Below are 20,033 nucleotides of genomic sequence, written 5' to 3'. Positions count from 1 at the left end.
GACGTTCGCGCGCGTCCAGAGCCAGTCAGCTTGGGGGGAAAGTGCATCCCACAAGGAAGAGAAAACCGCTGAAAAGAAAAACACACCTTCCTGCCTTCCCTCACAGAAGCCTCCTCAAAAGTTCTGCCAGAGAAGCTGCCTTACTCTGTCACCTCTGTCGAGGATCAAATAAGACGCGTCTCTGCGTGTCTTGGCCGAGCGGGGCCGAGCGCCGCTCCCACCCCCACCGCCCTGGGCATCGTCGCCGCAGGACAGAGCGGGAAGGTGTGTCCTCGGCTTGGTCGCTAGGAAACGTCAGTAGCAGGGTGGGGGGCAGGCGGGCAGGGGGGGCGGGCGGCCCCTCCGAGCGAGCAATACATGCTGGGACCGGCGGACCTCGGGGGCCACCGGGAAGGAGCGGGGTCCGGGGGGCGTTTCAATGACCAAGCAAAAGAAACAAATTCTCCGAAAGTAAAAAGTAACAAGGGTTCGTCCAAAGGGCAAGGACCTGCAGAGAGAGCAGCGCGAGCTGGGGTCGAGCAGGCAGAGGGGCCGGGGCGCCGAGAGCCCCGCGGGACGTATGTACAAGTGACCGTGACGGAGGGAGACCGGCCTCCAGCTTCCTTGAACGTCACCGTTCTGCGCAGAGCACCGGGGACGCGCGCCCGTCCCGCGGCGAGGAGCTGGGAGCGGCCTCCGGAGGAGGGTCTCCGCGGCCGCGTCCCTGGGGGCTGTCCGAACCCGTCCCCCGCGGCGGCGAGGCCACTCACAGGAAGAAGTCGGCCGCACCCTTGGCCCCGCCTGGGCCGGCCTGCGGCGGCGAGGACTCCCGCGGGAAGCCGGCTGCGCCCGCGCCCCCAGGGCCGCCCCGGCCCGCCAGCTTCTCGTATTTCTCCTTGTACAGGTCCCGCTCCTTGGCCAGACGCCCCACCTCCAGCTTCAGCTGCTCCACCTGGCTCTGCAGCTGGCACTTCTCACTTTCCAGGATGTGCCGCTGCTGCACCCGCTTGAAGCGGCAGGACTGTGCGTAGCCGCGGTTCTTGAGCGTGCGCCGCTTCTGCTTCAGCCGGATCACCTCCTCCTTGCTGAAGCCGCGAAGCTGCCGGTTCAGCTCGCGCACCGACATGGACACCAGCTGGTCGTCGGAGAAGCGCTCCTCCAGCCGCACGTGGGGGGCCGCGCCGCCGTGGTGGTGGTGGTGGTGGTGGTGGGCGGCGTGGTGGTGGTGCGCCGCGTGGTGCGGGCCGTGGTGGTGACCGGAGCCCATGTCGTCCGCGCCCCCGCTGCCCGCGAAGCCGTGGCTCCGGAAGGCCTCATAGGCCGCCGCGGCCGCCGGGTGGTGCGCGCCGTGGTGCGCGCTGTGGTGGCCGCTGCTGATCAGCGCCTCCACGGCGTCCTCGGGCGTCAGGTTGAGCGCCTCGGGGTTGAGGTGGTGCTGGTAGCCGCTCATCCAGTACAGATCCTCCAGCGCCGGCTTCCCCGCGGCGCCCCCGACGGCCCCGGGGCCCGCGCTCGGCGGCCCGGGAGGACCTCCAGCCGGCACCGCGCCACTGCCGCCCGCGCCGCCGCCGGAGCCCGGGCTGGGCGCGCAGAAGCTGGGCGAGGAGGGCACGGAGGAGCAGGGAGTGCTGAGCGGCGTGGAAGACAGCGAGCCGGGCGGCAGGCGGTGGCAGAAGCGCTCGGCTTCGGGCGGCTCCTTCTTCACCTCGAACTTCATCAGGTCGAAGTCGTTGACGTACTCGATGGCCAGCGGGCTACTGGGCAGCTCGGCGCCCATCGCCAGCTCCGCGGCCATCGCCTGGGGCCCCGCCCGACTGCGCCCCGACGGCCGGCGGGGAGGGGGGGAGCCGGGGCCTCTCCCCCCTCGCTCCCCGCGGGCGCAGCGGGGCCGCCGGCTCTGGACCGGTCGGTCCCAAGGGCGCGCAGGGAACTTCTGTACAGCTAAGTCTGGCGGCCTCTGGGCAGCCGGCGGCCCCACTGCCCCTTGGCCCGGCCCCTCCTCCGGGCCCGCCCGCTCCACGCGAGCAGCCAAGCGCCGGCCCGGCCCCGCCTCCGACCAACCGCGCGTCCAGCCGCGCTCCCCTTTATTCAGCCGGGCGCCCAGGCCCGCCTCTCCGGGCAGGGGTCTGCACGCGCGGGCCAATCGCAGCCCCAACCCCGCCTTCCTCATTAGCCTATCCCCATGGCAACAGCGGAGCCCAGCTGTCAATCTCTGGCGAGAAACAGCTGTGAGAAGGGGTGGGGACCGGCCGGAGCGCAGAGACGGGTGCCCAGCCCTCTGGTGGACGCGGTTGGGGACTGCATGGGCCGAGGACCGCGCCGGGGATGAGGGGACGAACTCTCTTGGGTCCCAGAAGCCTTAGGATCGCGACGGGCAGTTCGAAACTCTGAGGAGGGTTGTACCGGCCCAGGACCCTGCCAGAGGCTGACCCTCTGCGCCGCGCCGGTCAGAGCTCCTTCCTGACCACACCGGCCAGTCCAGCTCCGACCGCGGGGCCGTGGCGCGTTAACAGAGCGGCGCTTGGCCTGGCTACCGTGCGCCGCTCCGCCGGTTAGTTTTAGCCCCGCTTTGGGCGGGCTGAGGCCTGGTCAGTGAACTTGCTGGCACCCCTGGGCGCGGGAGCCTGCGTGGCGGGGCTCCAGGACCATGTGGAGACCGCAGGCTGAGAGGTTACAGAAGCGATGGAAGGGCGGGGCTGGGGCCCAGGGGAGCGAGGTGAGGGGGTGGGGGCTGACCCGCAAAGACTCCTGGGACAGGGTCTGCGAACCCTCGAACCCTGGGTGGAGGAGTCCACTGCCCAAGGGTCGGAGGATCCCTGCAGACAGAGGAGCCCTGGCAGGCGGGGCTGAGGCGGAGCAGGGACCCTGGGGCGGGGCCGGAGCGGGCCAGTGGCGGTGGACAGAAGGTGGTCGTGGAGGAAAGGGAAGAGGTACCACCGCGGCCCGCCCTGCCCCGGGGTCAGGCCTCTTGTGGGAGAAGGGCTCAGGTGAATGCGCGCGTCAGGAGACCCAGGCCAGGACGCGACAGCAGCCAGGGACCCGCCCCTGGCTGGAACTGGAACCGGGTGTCCCAGAGGGCGGATGCGAGGGCAGGGCGCGAGTGTGGATTTTCTCAAAGTCTCAAAGACTTTGCCAGTGAGCAGCGAGACAGACATACAGCGACCTCTCCCTCTCCTTGGGTCTCAGCCCTGGGACCCAGCCAGGGGTGATGCTCTTGGGCTGTGCTGTCCCCAGGAATGGTGTTATAACCAAGCAGTGCCCACCCTTTGCAAGCTGTAGCCCAGAATCCCAGCGTCCTCACGTTTGCTGGCCTGGAGGCTTGGGGGTACAGGACTCTCTTGTGAGTCAGGTCTGGTGGGGGGAGGAGGTGAGAGTGCCAGGCCAGAGCAGACTGTGGGTCCACAGCCTTCGATTCTGCATCTGAGGCTTAGGGGCAACCCCGAGTTCTCCCAGCTGGCAGCGGGAATGTGGTCCTAAGCCAGGTGTGGAGCCCCCAGGCTGCATGTGTTGCTGGAGCTTAGTGGTCCACATAAGACCCCAGCGTTTAGAAGGTGCCTGGGTGCTCAGCTCGGGGTACATGAAGGGGTGGGGGCCGGGAAGAAGTGAGACACTCATTCCATGCAGACCAGGCTCCATCTTCCGCAGGCTGCTGGCCGCTGGTGCCAACGTGGAGGTCTCAACAAAACTGGCCCAGCTGGGTCCTCCTCATAGTTCTTGGTCTCAGGTCAAGGACATGGACCCGCTCATAACCCCAGGCAGGGGGCACTTGCAGAGGACTGGCAAGTGGGGGCTTTAACCCAGCTCTGAGCAGCCAAGCTTCAGCCTTGGCCTTCCAGGTTCAGCCAGAAATGGGGGCCCCACACCCAGTCCCTGAGTGAACCACTTGTGTTGCCAGGTCTGGAGCTAGCCAGGGCTCCCTGCTTCCCTGTGTCTCCCTGCTCTCACTCCCTTCATCAATCCGAATTCCCTCCTACACACTGACACACACCCCTTCATCCATCCTTTATCTCCTTCATTCACACGTCCCTTCTTCCCACCACGCCACACAAGTGTGAGGGGAGAGCAGGGTGGGAGGAGAAAGCTTAGGTTCCAGGCTCTTCCCAAAACAATACAGAAAGAGGGAGGGTTATCAGTTCTCCACCACAAGCTGCCCAGCAATTCTTGGAGCCAGCAACCTGTCCCCAGCACTGGGGAGCTGTCATGCCGAAGGAAACCTCAGGACCAGCCTAAGGTCCCCAGGGCACTATACTGCTGCCAGCCACCTTTAAGACCTATCTCAATTCTCCAGTGTTGCTGTCACAGAGACACCACAGTGCATTGACTCAGTCACTCAGTGCTGCTGTCACAGACACCACAGTGCACTGTCTCAGTCACCCAGTGCTGCTGTCACAGACAACACTGTGCGTGTCTTGAAGAAACAAGTTCATTTTCTCACTTTTTAGGATGCTCAAAGTCTGAGCACAGGGTGGTAGGTCTTGGGAAGGCGCTAGCTCTCTGTGGGTCTGGAATAGGTGGGTCCTTGTCTCTGACCCAGCTTGGCTCCTAGCGGATCTCTTATCCTCTGCTGCCTTGGTTTTTCACTGTGTTGGCGTTGACTCATAGCTGACCATTCAGCAGGTTTTCAGGGTCTCTGACAATCCCACAGGACAAGAGAGCACATTTTTCTCCCACAGAGCAGCTGGTGGATTTGAATCTCTTGTCCTTGGGATTCAGGACACCTTCTTCCTTCTAGGCCACCAGAGCTTTGTCTGGTTTGTATCTTAAAAAGGATTTACTGGGACCGCTCTGCGCGACTCCTATTCATGGACAATAGGAGCCGTTCCCATATGAACTGATGACCACAGACACGGAAGGTGGACTGTGACACGCAGTGGAGTGAGGGTCATGATTTGATACATGGAACCTTTGACACCCCCAGGCCAGCAGCTTGGGCTCTGGTTCCCTGTACCAGCGCTCTGAGAATGCAGCTGTCCAGTGGGGCATGTTCTGGCCTTCTCATGTCCCAGGCAGACCCCTGCCTCTGCCCAGCACAGGGATGAGACCTGGGCGGGCTGTGCTCAGGGCGAGGACAATGGCAGCAGTAGCAATTCTGCCCTAAGCAGGCTGATGTCCCAGAACTTACGGGAAACCCTTCCCAAGCTGCTTCTCAATAGAGAGAACTGCTGGCCCTGGCACCCCTGAAAAGGCTCTTTTCACCCCTTCTCAAACCACCCCAAACCACATCCACTCAGCACCCAGCCCTATGGAACTCCACAGGGGCCATAGTCACAGAGAGCCCACCCACAGTGAGGGCTCGGTGCCCATGAGGGATTCTGTCCAGGAACATCTCTTGGCTTCAAGGACACTGGACCCCTCTGCTGACCTGCACCCTTAGAGGGTGTCAGCTGGTCCCTGCACAACTCTCAGAAGGTGGCTGGCCGCGTCACAGTGTGGCACTGGGTTTCCAGAAGACCCAGCTGGGTCGGCAGACTGCAGCGACAGCCGCCACGCACGGTGGCCTCCGGGCAGGAAAGGGTGTCCACATTTGGGGCGGGCATGGCTCTCTCACATTGTCAGTAGAGGAAGGAGCACAGTCGGGGTACCACTGCAGTATCTGGGAAACAAACCATCAAAGTGATAAATAGCTATGCTGTGATGAAGTTCTCCATAAGATGGACAGACAGTGGCTGTGACCAGCTGAGCTGGTGCTTTGTTCCTGGGGGACCGCGATTCATTGCTTCTCAGGGGCTGTTGGTAGGGGGCTGTTCTCAGGGCCTGGAGGTGCCTACATGCCTGTCCCCGATTGATTGAATCCTCCAGAAAGCCAGCGAGGAGGGCCCTCCAGGTCTGCGGGCCAGCGAGGAGGGCCTTCTGGGTCTGTGGGCCAGCTGGAGGGTGTAGTGTGTCACCCCATGGACAGTCAGGAGCATGGCTAGCGTCCCCACTCACATGTGTGCTCTGCACTTCTGATCTCACTTTCTCCCTTGTGTTGATGACATCAGAGCAGTACTGGGTGTCCTAATCCCATGCCTTCTGAGATCTTTATAGAAAGAGCAGACTGGACAGAGGAAAGAGACTCTGCCCAGAGATCTAGGGGACATCAGAAAACCTGAGAAGCTGACACAGGATCCTCCCCTGAGCCTCCCAAGCTAGCAGCCCCTGAACTGGGAGATGGCAGGTCTATGTCCCGGTCACCCATTGGTGCAGGGGCCACTGGACATACCCTGCTCACTAGAAGGTCAGAGGTCAGGCAGTTGGAGGGTGGTCAGGTGCTTTGCTGTCGCTGGCAGTGTTGTCTTGAGCTGCATGGTCTCTGAATTTAGGGAGACCCTCAGCTGGAATAACTCAGATCAGCAAGGGGATGTAGCCAGGGGCCCAGCCAGATGCTAGGTGGGCCCGGGTGGGCCAGGTACTGGGGGGCTAAGAAGCAGCTTCTTGGGTGCTGGGGTACCTGAGGCAAGCAGGGCAGATGCTGGAGGTCAGAGAGAAGCTAGACTGGTGCTAGTGGGGTCAAGGGGGCCCACCAGGTGCTGGGGTCATCAGGGGGACCAACTAGGTGCTGGGGAATAAGAGGGAGGTTGGCCAAGTGCTGGGGCTCAGAGAGGAGCCAGCTGGATGCTGGAGGATCAGAGAGGGGCTGGCTGGTTGTTAGAGGCTCAAAAGGGGGCTGACTGGGTGCTGCGATGTCGGGGGGGCTGATGGATGTTGGGGATCACAAGGGGCTGACTGGGTGTTGGGGTATCTGGATGGGTGCTGGGATATCAGGGGGGGCTGATGGATGTTGGGGATCACAAGGGGCTGACTGGGTGTTGGGGTATCTGGATGGGTGCTGGGATATCAGGGGGGGCTGATGGATGTTGGGGATCACAACGGGCTGACTGGGTGTTGAGGGTCAGAGGAGGCTGACAGGGTTCTGGGGGCTCAGAAGGAGGTGGCCAGGTGCTGAGGAGTTGAAGGTAGCGCAGGCTGGGCTTTGTGTGGTCAAGGGTGCTGACCAATGGGAGGGGCCCAGGCCTAGTGGGATGCTGGGGCTCTCGGCATAGGAAGCAGGGCTAATCTGGGGCTCTGTGTGCCCTCTAATTGGGGGCCTTTGTCTCACATGAGTTTAAGGGGCTGCCAGCTGCTTGATGGCCAGGCTGGTGCACAGAATGGACGGTGGACAGCTGATGGATGACCTAGACATGCTGAATGCATGGGAGTCTAGAACTGGGAAAACAAAGCCACTGGCTTCTGTGACAGGGGTCAGCTCAGTCCACGGTGATGTGGCCTCTCACCTCTTGGTGCCTGCTGGGCCGAGTGACATAGGGTCATCTCTGCCCATCCCCTGGCTGTAGGCCCCTTGGGGAGGGGGCTGGGAGCAAGGTGACAAGTGGGTGCAAGGACTTCCAGCTTGTGGTGGCTGTGGGCAAGGTGGACATGCTGCTGAGCTTGGGCGCTGACCAGCATGGAAGCATATGCTGTGCTCACAGGCCACCCTCCCATGTCCCTTCTGTTCAGCCGTAGGCCATGAGACACAGACAGAGGTTCTGCATGAGGCTGGAAGATGAGGTGTGTCCAGGGGCTGGAGGACTAGAAGGGACATGGCAGAAAATGCAAGCAGTGTAGCCAGGATGGAGGAGACATGCATGGACAGAGAGGACATGGCTGGACTGAGGGGACATAGTTGGATAGAGTACATGGCTGGGCAGAGGAGTCATGGACAGGACAGAGGTGCATGGTAGGACAAGAGGGGGAAATGGCTGGACAGAGGGAATGTGGCTGGACAGAGGAGACATGGGTGGACAGATGATGAAGGGGACTTGGGTAGGGTAGGGGCTTAGAGAAGGCCAAAGGGACAGAGAAGACAGAGAGGGTCCATCAAGGCCAGCTGCTCTGTTCTCAGTGGGTGGACACCTCTCCCTGAGCTGACGGAACTTCCTCAGCTGATGGACACCCTCTGTGATCAGTCGTGTGGGATCTGTGTGCTGTGGTCCAGGCCACACTGCTCAGCACTTGGTGGTGATGACGGGAAGGGCTCCATTCAGGGTGGAGATGCTGGTGCGGAGCAGGAGAGCCTCGTGCTCCAGGATACCCGTCCCCCAAGGCTTCCTTCCACCTGCTTCAAGCTTGGTTGTCATGGTGAACATATACGTACAAGCCACAACCCACGTCAGCACTGACCACCGCTTCCTAAGGTCTTCATCTATCAGGTTGCTGCTGTCAGTTTACTCCCTACAGACAGCTCCAAAACCAGGCTGGCCTTTCACCGAGAGTGATGCTAAACCACGGACGGCTTTAGGGAGTCCTGGTGACCTTGTTGGTGGGGAGTCGTAGAGATAGAGCCTCTCTGCCAGTTCAAATTCTCCAGGAGTTCCACAGGAGGAAGACGGACCGTCTCCTCCCCTACAACCTACAGCCTCAGAAAACTGGCTGGGGTTAGCCACAAGTCGGCTCTGCCTGCACGTGAATGAGTTCTGGTTTTGACACCTTCAGTGTTCCTTTTGATTTCATATTTAAAGATCCCTCAGGACCACAGTTTTAGGGATTCATCCAACCTCTCAGTGCCAGGAAGTCTGGAATTCAAGAGAATTTAAGTTCTGCATTTCCCTCCCTTTTGATCAAGGTTATCTCTTTGGAATCTTTGATCCAAATGTCCAGTAATGATGGCCAGGCACTGTGGCCTCGGTTGGCCTCACTGGTCACATAATGCTCCTGTACCTGTTCCTTTTCTGCTGGCCCAGGTGAGTCAAGCCAGCTGCGTGTCCTGGATGGCTACGCACAGGACAGATGCATTGACTGGCTGTCCCCTGGGACCAGACCTGAGCCTCCAACCCCACGACATGGCTGCTTACACCTGACCAACCTTGGAAGGTGTTTTGTAGTTGTAAATACCTGTCACAAAACTATCAGCTCCACTTGTTACAAGTGTACAATTTATTGACAATTACTGTAATGGACTGTGCAACCATAGTCAATGTGACAGTATAATCACCACTGACCCCACTAACACACTTTGGTCTCTACACAATTATCTTTACATAAGTGAAGTCACATGGTGCTTGTCCTTTTGTGACTGGCCTAACATCTTCCAGCTCTGAAGGAAGCCTTCCTTCCTCCTCCTAGCTTCTCTGGATGGACATGTCTGTGTGTGCCCATGTGTCTGGGTCATGGCTGAGCCCTCAGCCCCACCCTAGTTCAGCTGCCTGCCTAGCCAGGGTCAGCACACTATGTAAGGTGATCATAGCATGCAAGTCAGCACACCATGCAACAGGGTCAGCACACCACGCAGGGTGACCACACCACACAGCATCAGCACACCATGCAACAGGGTCAGCACACCACACAGGGTGACCAAACCAGTGTCAGTACACCATGCAAAAGAGTCAGCACACCACACAGGATGACCACCACACAGCATCAGCACACCATGCAACAGGGTCAGCACACCACAGAGGGTAACCACACCAGTGTCAGCACACCATGCAGCAGGGTCAGCATACCACAGAGGGTGACCACACCACACAGCATCAGCACACCATGCAGTGGGGTCAGCACACCACCCGGGGTGACACCACATAGTGTCAGTACACCATTAAGGGTCAGCACATCACATAAAATCAGTACACCACATATGGACCACACACTATGCAGGGTTCTCACACCATACAAGGTGGCCATACCACACAGTGCATTCTACATAAAGTCACACCATGCAGGGTGATTACACCAAGTCAGCAAACCATGCAGGGTCAGCACACAGTACAGGGTCGTACCACACAGCAAGGACAGCATGCCACATAGGTTCAACACACTACACAAGGTGTGACAAAGGGTCATCACCATAGTCCCCAGTGGTGGTTCTGACAGGATCTCACATAGGTTCTGCTGGGACCCAGGGTTCCCTGCTCCCTGATCTGGACCTCACTCCCAAAGCCTCCACATCTGCAGGCTGCTCCTGCTCATGCCCCCAGCTATTACCCTTCAGCTTCAGGGTCTCAGCCTGGAGGACCCACTAGCTCCCCATACTGTCAGCCTTTAGTCTAGGTGGCTTGGTCTGGGGGCCCAGCAGCCCTCTCCTGCCAGTCTGTGCCCCACCAACCAACAGGATCATCTGCTCCTGCCAGCAGGCCTCAGCACAAACATGCCCTCTGGCAGGGAAGGGGCAAGAGAGGCCAGAAGGGGGCTAAGTAGCAGAGCTGCACCACTGGCATTGAGAAGCCACATGTCCAAGGGAGGAGGGTCCAGTATAGAGCTTGTGCCAGCCTGCTGGTGCCACCTCTCAGCACCAAGGGGCCTGCAAACAACTTGCACAGTTCTGCTCACCTAGGACACACGTGGGCCATTCACTTCAGAAGAATGATGTGTGGTCATCCATCTCAGAGGGACATGTGGGAGCGTTCCACCTCAGAGAAGGGTCGTGAGAGGGCAATTCACCTCAGAGGAGGGACACGTGGGCCATCCACTTCAGGGGAGGACACGTGGGGGTCAGTCACCTCAGAGGAAGGATATGTAGGGCTGTCCACCCCAGGAGGACATTTGAGGGCCATCTATGTCAGAGGAGGGAAATGTGGGGGTCATCCACATATCAGATATATCAGAGGAGGGACATATGGAGCTGTCCATTTCAGAGGAGGGACATGTGGGACCTGTCCACCTCAGAGAAGGGACGTGTGGAGCTGTTCATCTCAGAAGAGGGATGTGTATAGGGCACCCACATAGGGTAGGGACGTGTGGGGGTGATCCACTTCAGGGGAAGAATGGGAGAGGCAGATCACCTTAGGGGAGGGACACGTGGGGGCTCTTCACCTCAAGAGAGGAATGTGAGAGGGCTGACCTCCTTAGGGGAGGGATGCCACTTGGAAAGTGGCTGCTCTGGCCTCACGTGTAAGATCTGTTAGCATCATGAGGTCGGGAGGGGACAGCCCAGGATGGGCCTGCTGGAGGGGCCTGGCTGTCCTCCAAGGCCAGGCACCATCTCTCTAGGGTATGGAACACCTGGCCCTGATTTTCCCCCACTACTCCTGGAATCCTGCTGGGCCCTGTCCAGTCCAGAATGCCATCAGCTGGCCCTGGAGTCAAGAGCTTGGCCTAGAAATATGCAGGACAAGATGTGGGGCTGGCCATCTGCTGCCACAGGCTTCTGGCTCTGTGGTGACCTGGTCTCTAAACCATCCAGAGGGCAGGGAAGTGGAACCCAGAGACCCTGACGTACCTGCTCAGAGGGGGGTGCAGCAGGGCTGGCTGCAGCATTACCCCTACAGTAGTCACCAGGTGCCAGCCCCAGGTCACATAGCTTAGGGTCAGGTGGAAAGCCAACAGCAGACCTCTGGGGACCCTGCTGTCCCCAGCTGGGTCTGCCTCTCTGTGACTGACTGGACCTCTTAGGCAGCCCCTAGCAGGTGGCATTCAGAAAGCACAACCATGGAACACAATCTTTATTTATTGCTGAATGGAAAATGCCCTGTGGCTGGTAGGGCCTCTTCTGGATGGGTAAAACAGGCCAGAATAGCCCAGGCCTGGTGCTCTGGTGCTTGAGGTCTGGGCTCACTGACAAGGAGCAGGGAGGGGGCATGGGCTGGTCAGGCAGGCACACACAGTGATCTCAGAGGCTGTGCATCCAGGGTGCCCTCCTGACAGCGTGGAGCTGACTTCCTGTGGTCCAGACGTGAGGCAGCAGGATGGCTCTTACAGGCGGGGTTTGATGTGCAGAGACTTTCCTATGAGGGAGGACAGTGTCAGAGGGGCCAAGGCTGCAGGCAGGCTCTGCTGGACAAAGCTGCACAGAGGGAGGCCACAGACACCTCTGGTCACGGCCTGGCCTCCAGCTCTGCCATGCTAGCCTCAGGGTCCAGCCAGAGACCACTCAGCCATCCCCCCAGAGATGGGAGTGCTGAGTGGGGGTGGGTGAGTGGGGGTAGGGCAAGCAGTACTTAGTGGGGGCGGGGTGCTGAGTGGGGTGGGGGAGGAGTACTGAGTGGGGGGGAGCAGGTGTGAGCTAGAAATCCCAGGAGCTCAGCCAGTGGCGTCTCCCCGCCAAGCCACCACACCTGGAGCCGCGCTGTCAGACACACGGGTGCACGCACACACATGCAGCCCAGACCACATGCCCGCGTTCCTCTCATTCTCTCTCACGTGCACACAGATGTTCACACACGTCTGCCACGTGCTTCAGTGTGCCCACATACACAGTGAGTAGCACGTACCCCACACTCCACACACACATGCAGACCTGCCTCTCACTCATTTGTGACCACACACGCTTCACACCCACTTGCACAGAAGTGCACACGTGCAGACACATCATACACATGAACACACACAAGTAATACATATCACACACATACACACCCATGTGTACACCACACACACGCACACACATGCAGCACACATGTGCTCAGTCATCTGTCAGGCTGCGTGGGCTCAGAAAGTCCTGTGCAGGTGACATTTGTGGTCTGGAGGTGGGAGGGGCGGTAGTGAGGAGGGAGGGGAGGGGGCATGGAAGGGAAGCTCCCTCAGAGGGGCCTGGCACAGTGGGTGGTGCGCAGGGGTTTGAATCCCACCCTATATACCTTATAGGCACCCTCCAGATCACCCAGCCCTTGGGGGACACAAGTGCCTCCATGAAGTGACCCACAGGCATGCCAGTCCCCACACTCTCAGGACTCCTGTCTGTCTGTCTGTCTGTGTCCCCCAGAGTTAGAGCAAGAGCCAGTTCTGGGCCCCCAGGACAACACCTCTCTCAGGTTTTGGCCACTGTCCCAGGCCCACTTCTCCTGGCCTTGGCCTTGGCTATCAAGGGCAGAAGGTGGGGGGCTGTCTGGCCTCCTGACCAGGCCCCAGCACTCATGCCCCCTGGGGGGGCACAGGGAAGTTGGAGGAGGCCGGCATGGAGTGAGCGCACAGAGCTGGTGAAGCTGCCGCCAGCGTCTCCCATTAACGTTACGACTGTGAAATATGACAGTAAAATGATAGCCGTATGGTCGCAAATGTGCAGCCCGCAGAGCTGCTTGGGGTTTATCGTCGCTCAAACGCGCAGAGAGCTGTAAAATGTTTACAGAGAGGGTCGTTTGTAGCCATAAAATCTTCTTCTCTCTCTTCAACAAGGCTGAGTGGAGCCATTTATGGAGCCCCAAAAGCTCACAGGGGGTGGAGCAACATCTGTTCTCTCCAGGAGCCTCAGCACTCTTCCCGAACAAATTAACAAAAAAGGGTGCTTTCGAATTAAATCAGCCCTCGGCTGGAAGCCTGCAAGGGGGCTGAGGGCCAGTGCTCCTGCGTACCTGAGTCCTTGCGCGGGGAACTCCTGGGGACACAGGCACCAGCCTGGGGGGCCGGGCTGGGTGAGCAGCGCAGGGAGATGAAGGAGGGCAGCTTGGAGCCCAGCACAGACGACGCTGGCTCATGGACAGAGGCCACCTTGGGGTCCAGGGAGGCCTGGGAGGAGGGCGAGGAGGGAGTAGGCGAACCAGACAGCTCTTGGGAGGTGGAGGCCAGAACAACCGTCGCTGTGGAGGTGGGGCTCTTGGGTATCAGCCTGGGGGGGCGCTGGGCAGCTGAGGGCTTCCTGCAGGTAAAGGTCAGGGTGCAGGGGAGCAGTTCAGGCCTGAGCAGGGGCGAGGGTGGGGCAGGGAGAACACTGCTGACCTCCACCCTCCTGCCACCCAAAGGGCCCCAGCCCCCTCTCCACCCAGGTCCCCCCCGTGGCCACCTCTCAAGGTCAGGGTCTCTGTCCTGGAGCCAGAGGGTGGGGCTGCTCACACCCACCCACAGCTGCCATCTATCCATCACCTGGGCATGTGGCTGCTGGAAACCCTGCTCCGGGGGCTCGTGTCACTGGGTGAGGGGGCCGACGAGGCCCGCCGGCCTGAACGCTTCCGGGTGCGGTGAAGCAGCTGGCACTGGGCACCACGGGGACAGACGCCCCGGCGAGAGAAGTCAGGACAGAGGAGTGTGTGTTTCTTCTTGCACTGTGGGGAGGACAGGTTTGGGGACAGTGATCTGGGCCAGGAGCCACCGCCCTCTGCCGACACACCTACAGCGGCTGGACAGTCAGGGTCCACTGGCCGAGGCCAGCACAGCCCGGATGCTCAGCAGGTCGGGGGCACCTGTCAAGCAGCCAGAGACCCTGCGGCAGGTGCCCCACCACACTGAGGCCCTCCACCCAGGGAAGGGCATCACACTACCCCAGATCCCCTGCTGTGGCCAACACCCACAAAGGGCAGCGGGGCCACCGGACACCCATAAAGGCACATCAACCCACCACAGGAGGCCACACCCACTTGCCAGAGGCAACCACAACCAGACCTGCAAGACCCAGCGACCTGGCTTTGAGGCTGTGTCACAGAACCACGTCCACATATTCTTCCCCTAGCAGCAAACTACCAACCTTTCAGTTAACAGTCCTAGGTCTAACCCACAGTGCCACCAGGGTGCTCCATGGCTCCCGGGAAATGCCAACCTCCCTGAGTGCCCTCAGCAGCTGACCCCAGCCATGACCACCCTGCAGCTCTGGAGATGGAGGAAGAGTCCATGCCTGCCCTGGAATCGGCCCCCAACTGCCACCCAGGGACGCCCGCACATGTGGGCAAGTCTCTGCTCAGAGTCCCAGCACCCCAGTGCCCGTGTCCTTGCTCTTGCCCACACTTTTCTGGGCCCCGCTTCTAGTCCCTTCACCCGAGAGGCTGGCCCATCCATGAGTGTTCGCTTGTTCATGTCATCCCTACAGAGCTGTCCGGCCACAGACGCAGGTCCAGCCACCACCTGGGCTGCCTGTCACCAGAGAGGATGTGTGGAGACAGGCAGGGTTGGCGCAGGTGAGCGTGTGGGTACCCATGACGCTCAGCAAGGCAGGGTGGCCAGAAAGGACACCTGCGGGGGACACACAGTGAGTGTACGGCCTGGCGGGGGCCCCGTGTGGCTCATACACGGTGGGCTGCTCAGCCTGGCATCTGTGTGAGCTCGTCAGGCTGCGTGTGAGCCCGTCACTGGGTGGACGTCGGGCTGAGGGCATGAGGTCGGTGCTGAGTGGAGCCACGTGGTGGTGTGGAGACGGCAGCACACACAGGGGTTCAGAGGCTCAGAACACGAGTGTGACAGCCACACCATGCAGACTCACCATTCCAACAGCCCCTAACACAGGACCCACCAGACACAAGGCAGAACCTGATCAGTGCAGAACCAACCAATGCAGAACAGGGAAGCTCTGCACCAGAGAACTCTGAAGTCGCTACTCAGTCCCCAGATCAAACACAAACCAGACGGAAATGACCGCCACGCGGCCACACGGAAACCACACACCCGCGGCCCACTGAGGGGACAGAACGAGAAGCTGGGACGGGGCGCGCTTGGATTTTGCTCGGCCGCCTCTCGGGAGGCTCAGCAGGGATTCAGGAAGAACTCAGCACAGCAGAGCCTGAAGTTGCTGGGCTTGACCTCCTGGCAAACCGCTGTGTCTTCCCTCTCTTCGTGACCACTGCCCGGTGAAATGCACGTGGAAATAATTATAAGTAGCTTTTCTTCTTTTTCTTTTCACAATCTAGATTTCTGTAAAAAGCATCTTTTGAAGCAGCAAGTATCAAATCTGAAAAGCAACTGATAAAAAAGCAGCTGATTTTTCCATTCTTTCCTCCCCCTCACTCCTCGGGGTAAACCTTGCTGTTGTTACGTACTGTCAGTCAACTAGGACTCACAGTGACAATATGCACAGTAGCCCTGAACTCTGCCCTGTCCTGAGCTAATCTCACTGTCTCTGACACACCTACCCTCATTCCCCCAATTATGGTGTCAATCCATCTCATCCGGGGTGTTCCTCTCCTGCGCTGTCCCTTGACCCTTCCAAGCATGAAGTCCTTCTCCAAAGTCTGGTCCCTCCTGGCCACGTGCCAAAACAGAGTTTTAAAATCATTGCCTCCAAGACAGCTTGGTTTCACCCTTTCCAGGGCAGATCTGTTAGTTCTCTGGGCAGCCCATGGTATGTTCAATACTCCAGGACCACAACTCAAAGGCATCAGTTCTTCTGTGATATTTGGTCATTGTGATATTTGCTCTCTAATGCATAGCAAGTAATTCTGAAGATCATGGCCTGGATTAGGTGCACCTTAGTCTCTAGACTGATATCATTGTTCTTCCATACTCTGGAGAGGTCTCTGATAGCAGACTTTCCTAATGCGATTTGTCTTTTGATTTCCAGACTGCTGGTGCTAAGAGTGTTGACTGTGAAACCGAGTAAGCTAAAATTGTTAACAATCTCAATCTCTTCTCCATCCATACTGATGCTGCCAATTGGATTAAAGGTAAGAATCTTCTTTTTCTAGATGTTGACCTTCAATTCATATTGCAACTACAGTCCCTGACTCTGCAGCAAAGGCTGAAGCTGAGGCTCTCCACAGTTTCAGCAAGTCAGGTTGTATCATCTGCACAACGCAGACTGTCAGATGAATCTTCCTCCAATCCTGATGCCACATTCCTCCATGAAGTCCAGCCTCTCAAATACGCTGTTCTGCATGCAGTCTGAAAAGGTATGTATAGAGACGGGACACATCCCTATGCACTCCTTTTCTGATTTTGAACCATGCAATGTTTCCCTGCTTTATTTTGATGACTGCCTCCTAGTCCAAGAATAGGTTTCACATAAGCATAATCAAGTGTTTTGGGATTCCCATTCTTCTCAAGGTTAGCCACATTTTTTTGTGATCCACAATCAATGAAACACAGATTTCTCTGATACTCTGCTTTCAGCCAAGATCCATCTGACACTGACAATGATGTTCCTAGAGCCACGGCCTCTTCTAAACCCAGCTTGTATTTCTGGTGGTTCTTGATACTATTCCAGTCACTTTTGGATAATCTTCAGCAAGATTTTATTTGTGTGTGATATTAGTGATCTTGTTCTATTATTTCCACATTCTGTTGGATCACCTTAGTTCTAAGGGTTTAGCATCCTACAAGTTTAACCTAACATAACAATATTCCATAAATAAACAGCCTTTTTACTGTCAAACTATTGCCTGATTTTTAAAAGTGTGCATTAATATTAAAAAAAAAAACCCCAAAACACAACCAACAACAAACACCTACTTGTGGGATAGAGCTAAAGCAGTATGTACAGGGCAATGCATAGCCTCTATGGTTTACATCTGCAACAGTGACTTATCTCACAGCTTAAGAGTGAGAGGCTCAAGAAAATTAACCCAAAGTTCAGAACAGACAGCGAAAATACAACAAAACTCCAGACAGTCAAATGACAGCTCTTTAAAAATGTTAATCCATTTACTCAACTAGACTGCAGTAAATACCTGAATATATACAGTGAAGAAGTGACAGAGGGCCACGGCTGGGGCATAACAAGGTGTCAATCTTTGTTTTGACAGAATGGATAAACGTTGTTAAGTGCGATAATAGCGACCCTACGAATGAAAGTCCTCTACCCTTGCGTGACTTTCATCCTCTTTCCAGGTTCACAGGGTTTCCAGAGGTTGTTACAGAACTGGATGCCTCTCCTGCCTCTATACTAGACAACAAAAAACCAAGTGAAATTGGCAAATTCTAGAAAAACTGACAAGAAGGAAAACAAAACTTGAAGTCAGTAACCATCAAGGAGTTTGAAATGGTCCTGGGAAAAAAAAGCAGGTTCTAGCACCAAGGGTTTTACGGCAAAGTCTGTCAAGTAATCAAGAAACGCATCATTCTAACACCACCACCACACACACATACATACATACATGGAGAGAGAAAGAGAGATGTGTACAACCAAGAAACTCATTCTCTCTCTCTCTCTCTCTCACACACACACACACACACACACATCTATAACCAAGATGCAAGAAATCATCCTATGCAAACTATAAGTAAACTGAGTTCTGCTGTTTATAAAACATTCAGGTATCAAGACTGAACAGGGTTTATTTCAGGAATGTAGGGTTGGTGTGTGACATTACAAAAGAACTGGACAGAAATTAGCATATTAACAGGCTAAAAAAGAGGAATCATAAGATTATCTGATAGATATGAAAGAAATGATTCCTAAAATTCAACATCCAAAGTTAAAAGAAAACCACAAAACACCTGGAAAACCACCGACAGAAGAAAAGTTCCTCTGCCTAACTTCAAGAAGCGTCCACACAGCACTGTGAGTGAGGAGGGCAGGTTAGGCGCATTTACTGTTATAATAAGACACGTCAGCGTTCACTGCCGTGCGCGGTACCAAAGGCTGCGGTCTTGGCTCCTCACCAGCAAGGGCCTCAAGTCTTTACTTTCCATAAGCAAAGTCATGTCATTTGCCTAACACAGTGCTGATAAATCTTCCTTCAATCCTGATGCTACGTTCTTCGTCATGAAGCCCAGCTTCCTGAATTACCTGCTCAGCATATGTACTGAATAAGTATGAAGAAAGGCCACAGCCCTGATGCACACCTTCCTGACTTGAAACCACGCAGTGTTTCCTTGCTCTGTTCTAGCAATGTCCCTCCTGGTCTCTGCGTAGAGCTCACATGAGCACAATTAAGTGCTCTGGGATTCCTATCCTTCTCATTTGTTATGATCCAAATGCCTTTGCATACCAATAAAACACAAGTAAACATCTTGCTGGTACTCTCTGCTTTAGCCAAGGTCCATGTGATATCATAAATGATCCCCAGTGATGAACAAATGTAGATCTCTTCTAGTCAGCTGGCCAGGTAGCTGTCTTCCAGATTTTTTGGCACAGAATAGTGAGCATGCCCAGGGTTGCACCTGTCTGATGAAACATCTCATCCGGTAACCCATCAACTCCTGGGGCCTTCTTTTTGCTAGTGCCTTCAGAGCAGCTTGGACTTCTTCCTTCATCACCACCGGCTCTTGATCATATGTTACTTTGTGAAATGGGTCAGTGCCATTACTGGACCAATAGTCAAAAGCACAACAGAGAAAGAGAAAATACTCAAGCTGTCAACAACGTCATTTTACTTGGAACTACAATCAATACCGATGGTAGCAGCTGTCAAGAAACCGAGACCTCCTGCATAGGAAACGTTCGCTGCCTAGGGCCTCTCCAAAGGTGCTGAAGAGCAGTGGCATCAGTTTGAAGGCTAAGACGCACTTGATGTGAGTAAGAACATTTCCAGTTGCCTCCTATGCACCTAAAAGTCAGGCAACGAATAAGGACGGCAGAAGACTTGATGCCTTTGAGCTGTGCTTTGGGAGAAGAGTGCCAACTATCCCATGGACTGCTGAAAGAACAAACAAGTCTGCCCTGGAGGAAGTGAAACCAGGGTGCTTCTCAGAGGCAGAGATGGTGAGACTTTGTCTCATACCTTGAGCATGTTGTCAAGATGGGCCAGTCCTTGGAGAGAACCCTTGTGTTGGGAAAAGTGGTCAGCAAAAGAGACCATCAGCAGGAAGGGCTGAGATAGAGACTGTAACAGTGGGACGGAGATGGCAGGGATGGGGACGCCACAGGACAGGACAGCGGGACGGAGAAGCCGCAGGACAGGACAGTGGGATGGAGCTGGCAGGGACGGGAATGGTGTAGGACAGGGCAGCGGGATGGAGCTGGTGTTCATAAGGTCACTGTGAACTCTAATCACCTCGAAGACACCCAACCAACATTCTCCTGGATTCCTGGTTAGCACAGAAAGGAAAGAATTAAGAAGTATTCAGATTGCAAGGAAGAAATAAAGCTTTTTTTTGCTCAAAATAATGGAAAACTATTTTTTAAAATTGAGATTTTATCCACTGTTTACAGAGAGAACTTGCATTTCCATTCATTCATTGTTGCACATTTTCCTCTCCCTGGAGAAGGACGTCATGCTTAGGAGGGTGGAGGGATGGCACAGGAGAGGAAGACCCTCGAGGAGAAGGATTGACTCAATGACTGGGATTGTGGGGGAAGGTATGTCGGAGACAGTGGCACAGGATAGAGCAGGGTTTAGAGCTGTTGTACATAGGGTCGCTATGAGTTGCAGGAGACTCGACGGCACATAACAAGGACAACCCACACCCCAATTCGCTTTTCTCTTTGAAAAATAAAATTATTTCATTGTTGTACCATCCACCCCCCCTCCATCCCCCCCCTCCTGCCTCCAGTCCACTTTGCTATGTAGCTCTTATTCTGGACTGTT

General features: G+C 56.4%; 2 protein-coding genes across 2 annotated transcripts in view; both read right to left on the bottom strand.

The window, feature by feature from the left end:
• Positions 1-713: 713 nt before the first annotated feature.
• MAFA (v-maf avian musculoaponeurotic fibrosarcoma oncogene homolog A) lies at positions 714-1,793 on the bottom strand. The gene has a single exon (XM_006879253.1). It carries the CDS (start codon positions 1,772-1,774, stop codon positions 746-748), a length of 1,029 nt encoding a protein of 342 aa, XP_006879315.1. The 5' UTR covers positions 1,775-1,793; the 3' UTR covers positions 714-745.
• A 775-nt stretch (positions 1,794-2,568) lies between these two features.
• The window catches only part of ZC3H3 (zinc finger CCCH-type containing 3), a 73,514-nt gene continuing 56,049 nt past the window's right edge, over positions 2,569-20,033 (bottom strand). The window contains 4 exon segments of the mRNA XM_006879434.1: positions 2,569-2,795; positions 12,706-12,789; positions 13,218-13,501; positions 13,726-13,904. Of these exon segments, the coding sequence (XP_006879496.1) occupies positions 2,569-2,795; positions 12,706-12,789; positions 13,218-13,501; positions 13,726-13,904 (774 nt within the window).

The sequence above is a fragment of the Elephantulus edwardii genome, unplaced genomic scaffold (assembly GCF_000299155.1).
Source record: "Elephantulus edwardii isolate Elephantulus edwardi_28Jun2011 unplaced genomic scaffold, EleEdw1.0 scaffold00003, whole genome shotgun sequence".
Taxonomy (NCBI): Eukaryota; Metazoa; Chordata; class Mammalia; order Macroscelidea; family Macroscelididae; genus Elephantulus; species Elephantulus edwardii.
This window is presented reverse-complemented; position numbering and strand designations above follow the sequence as displayed.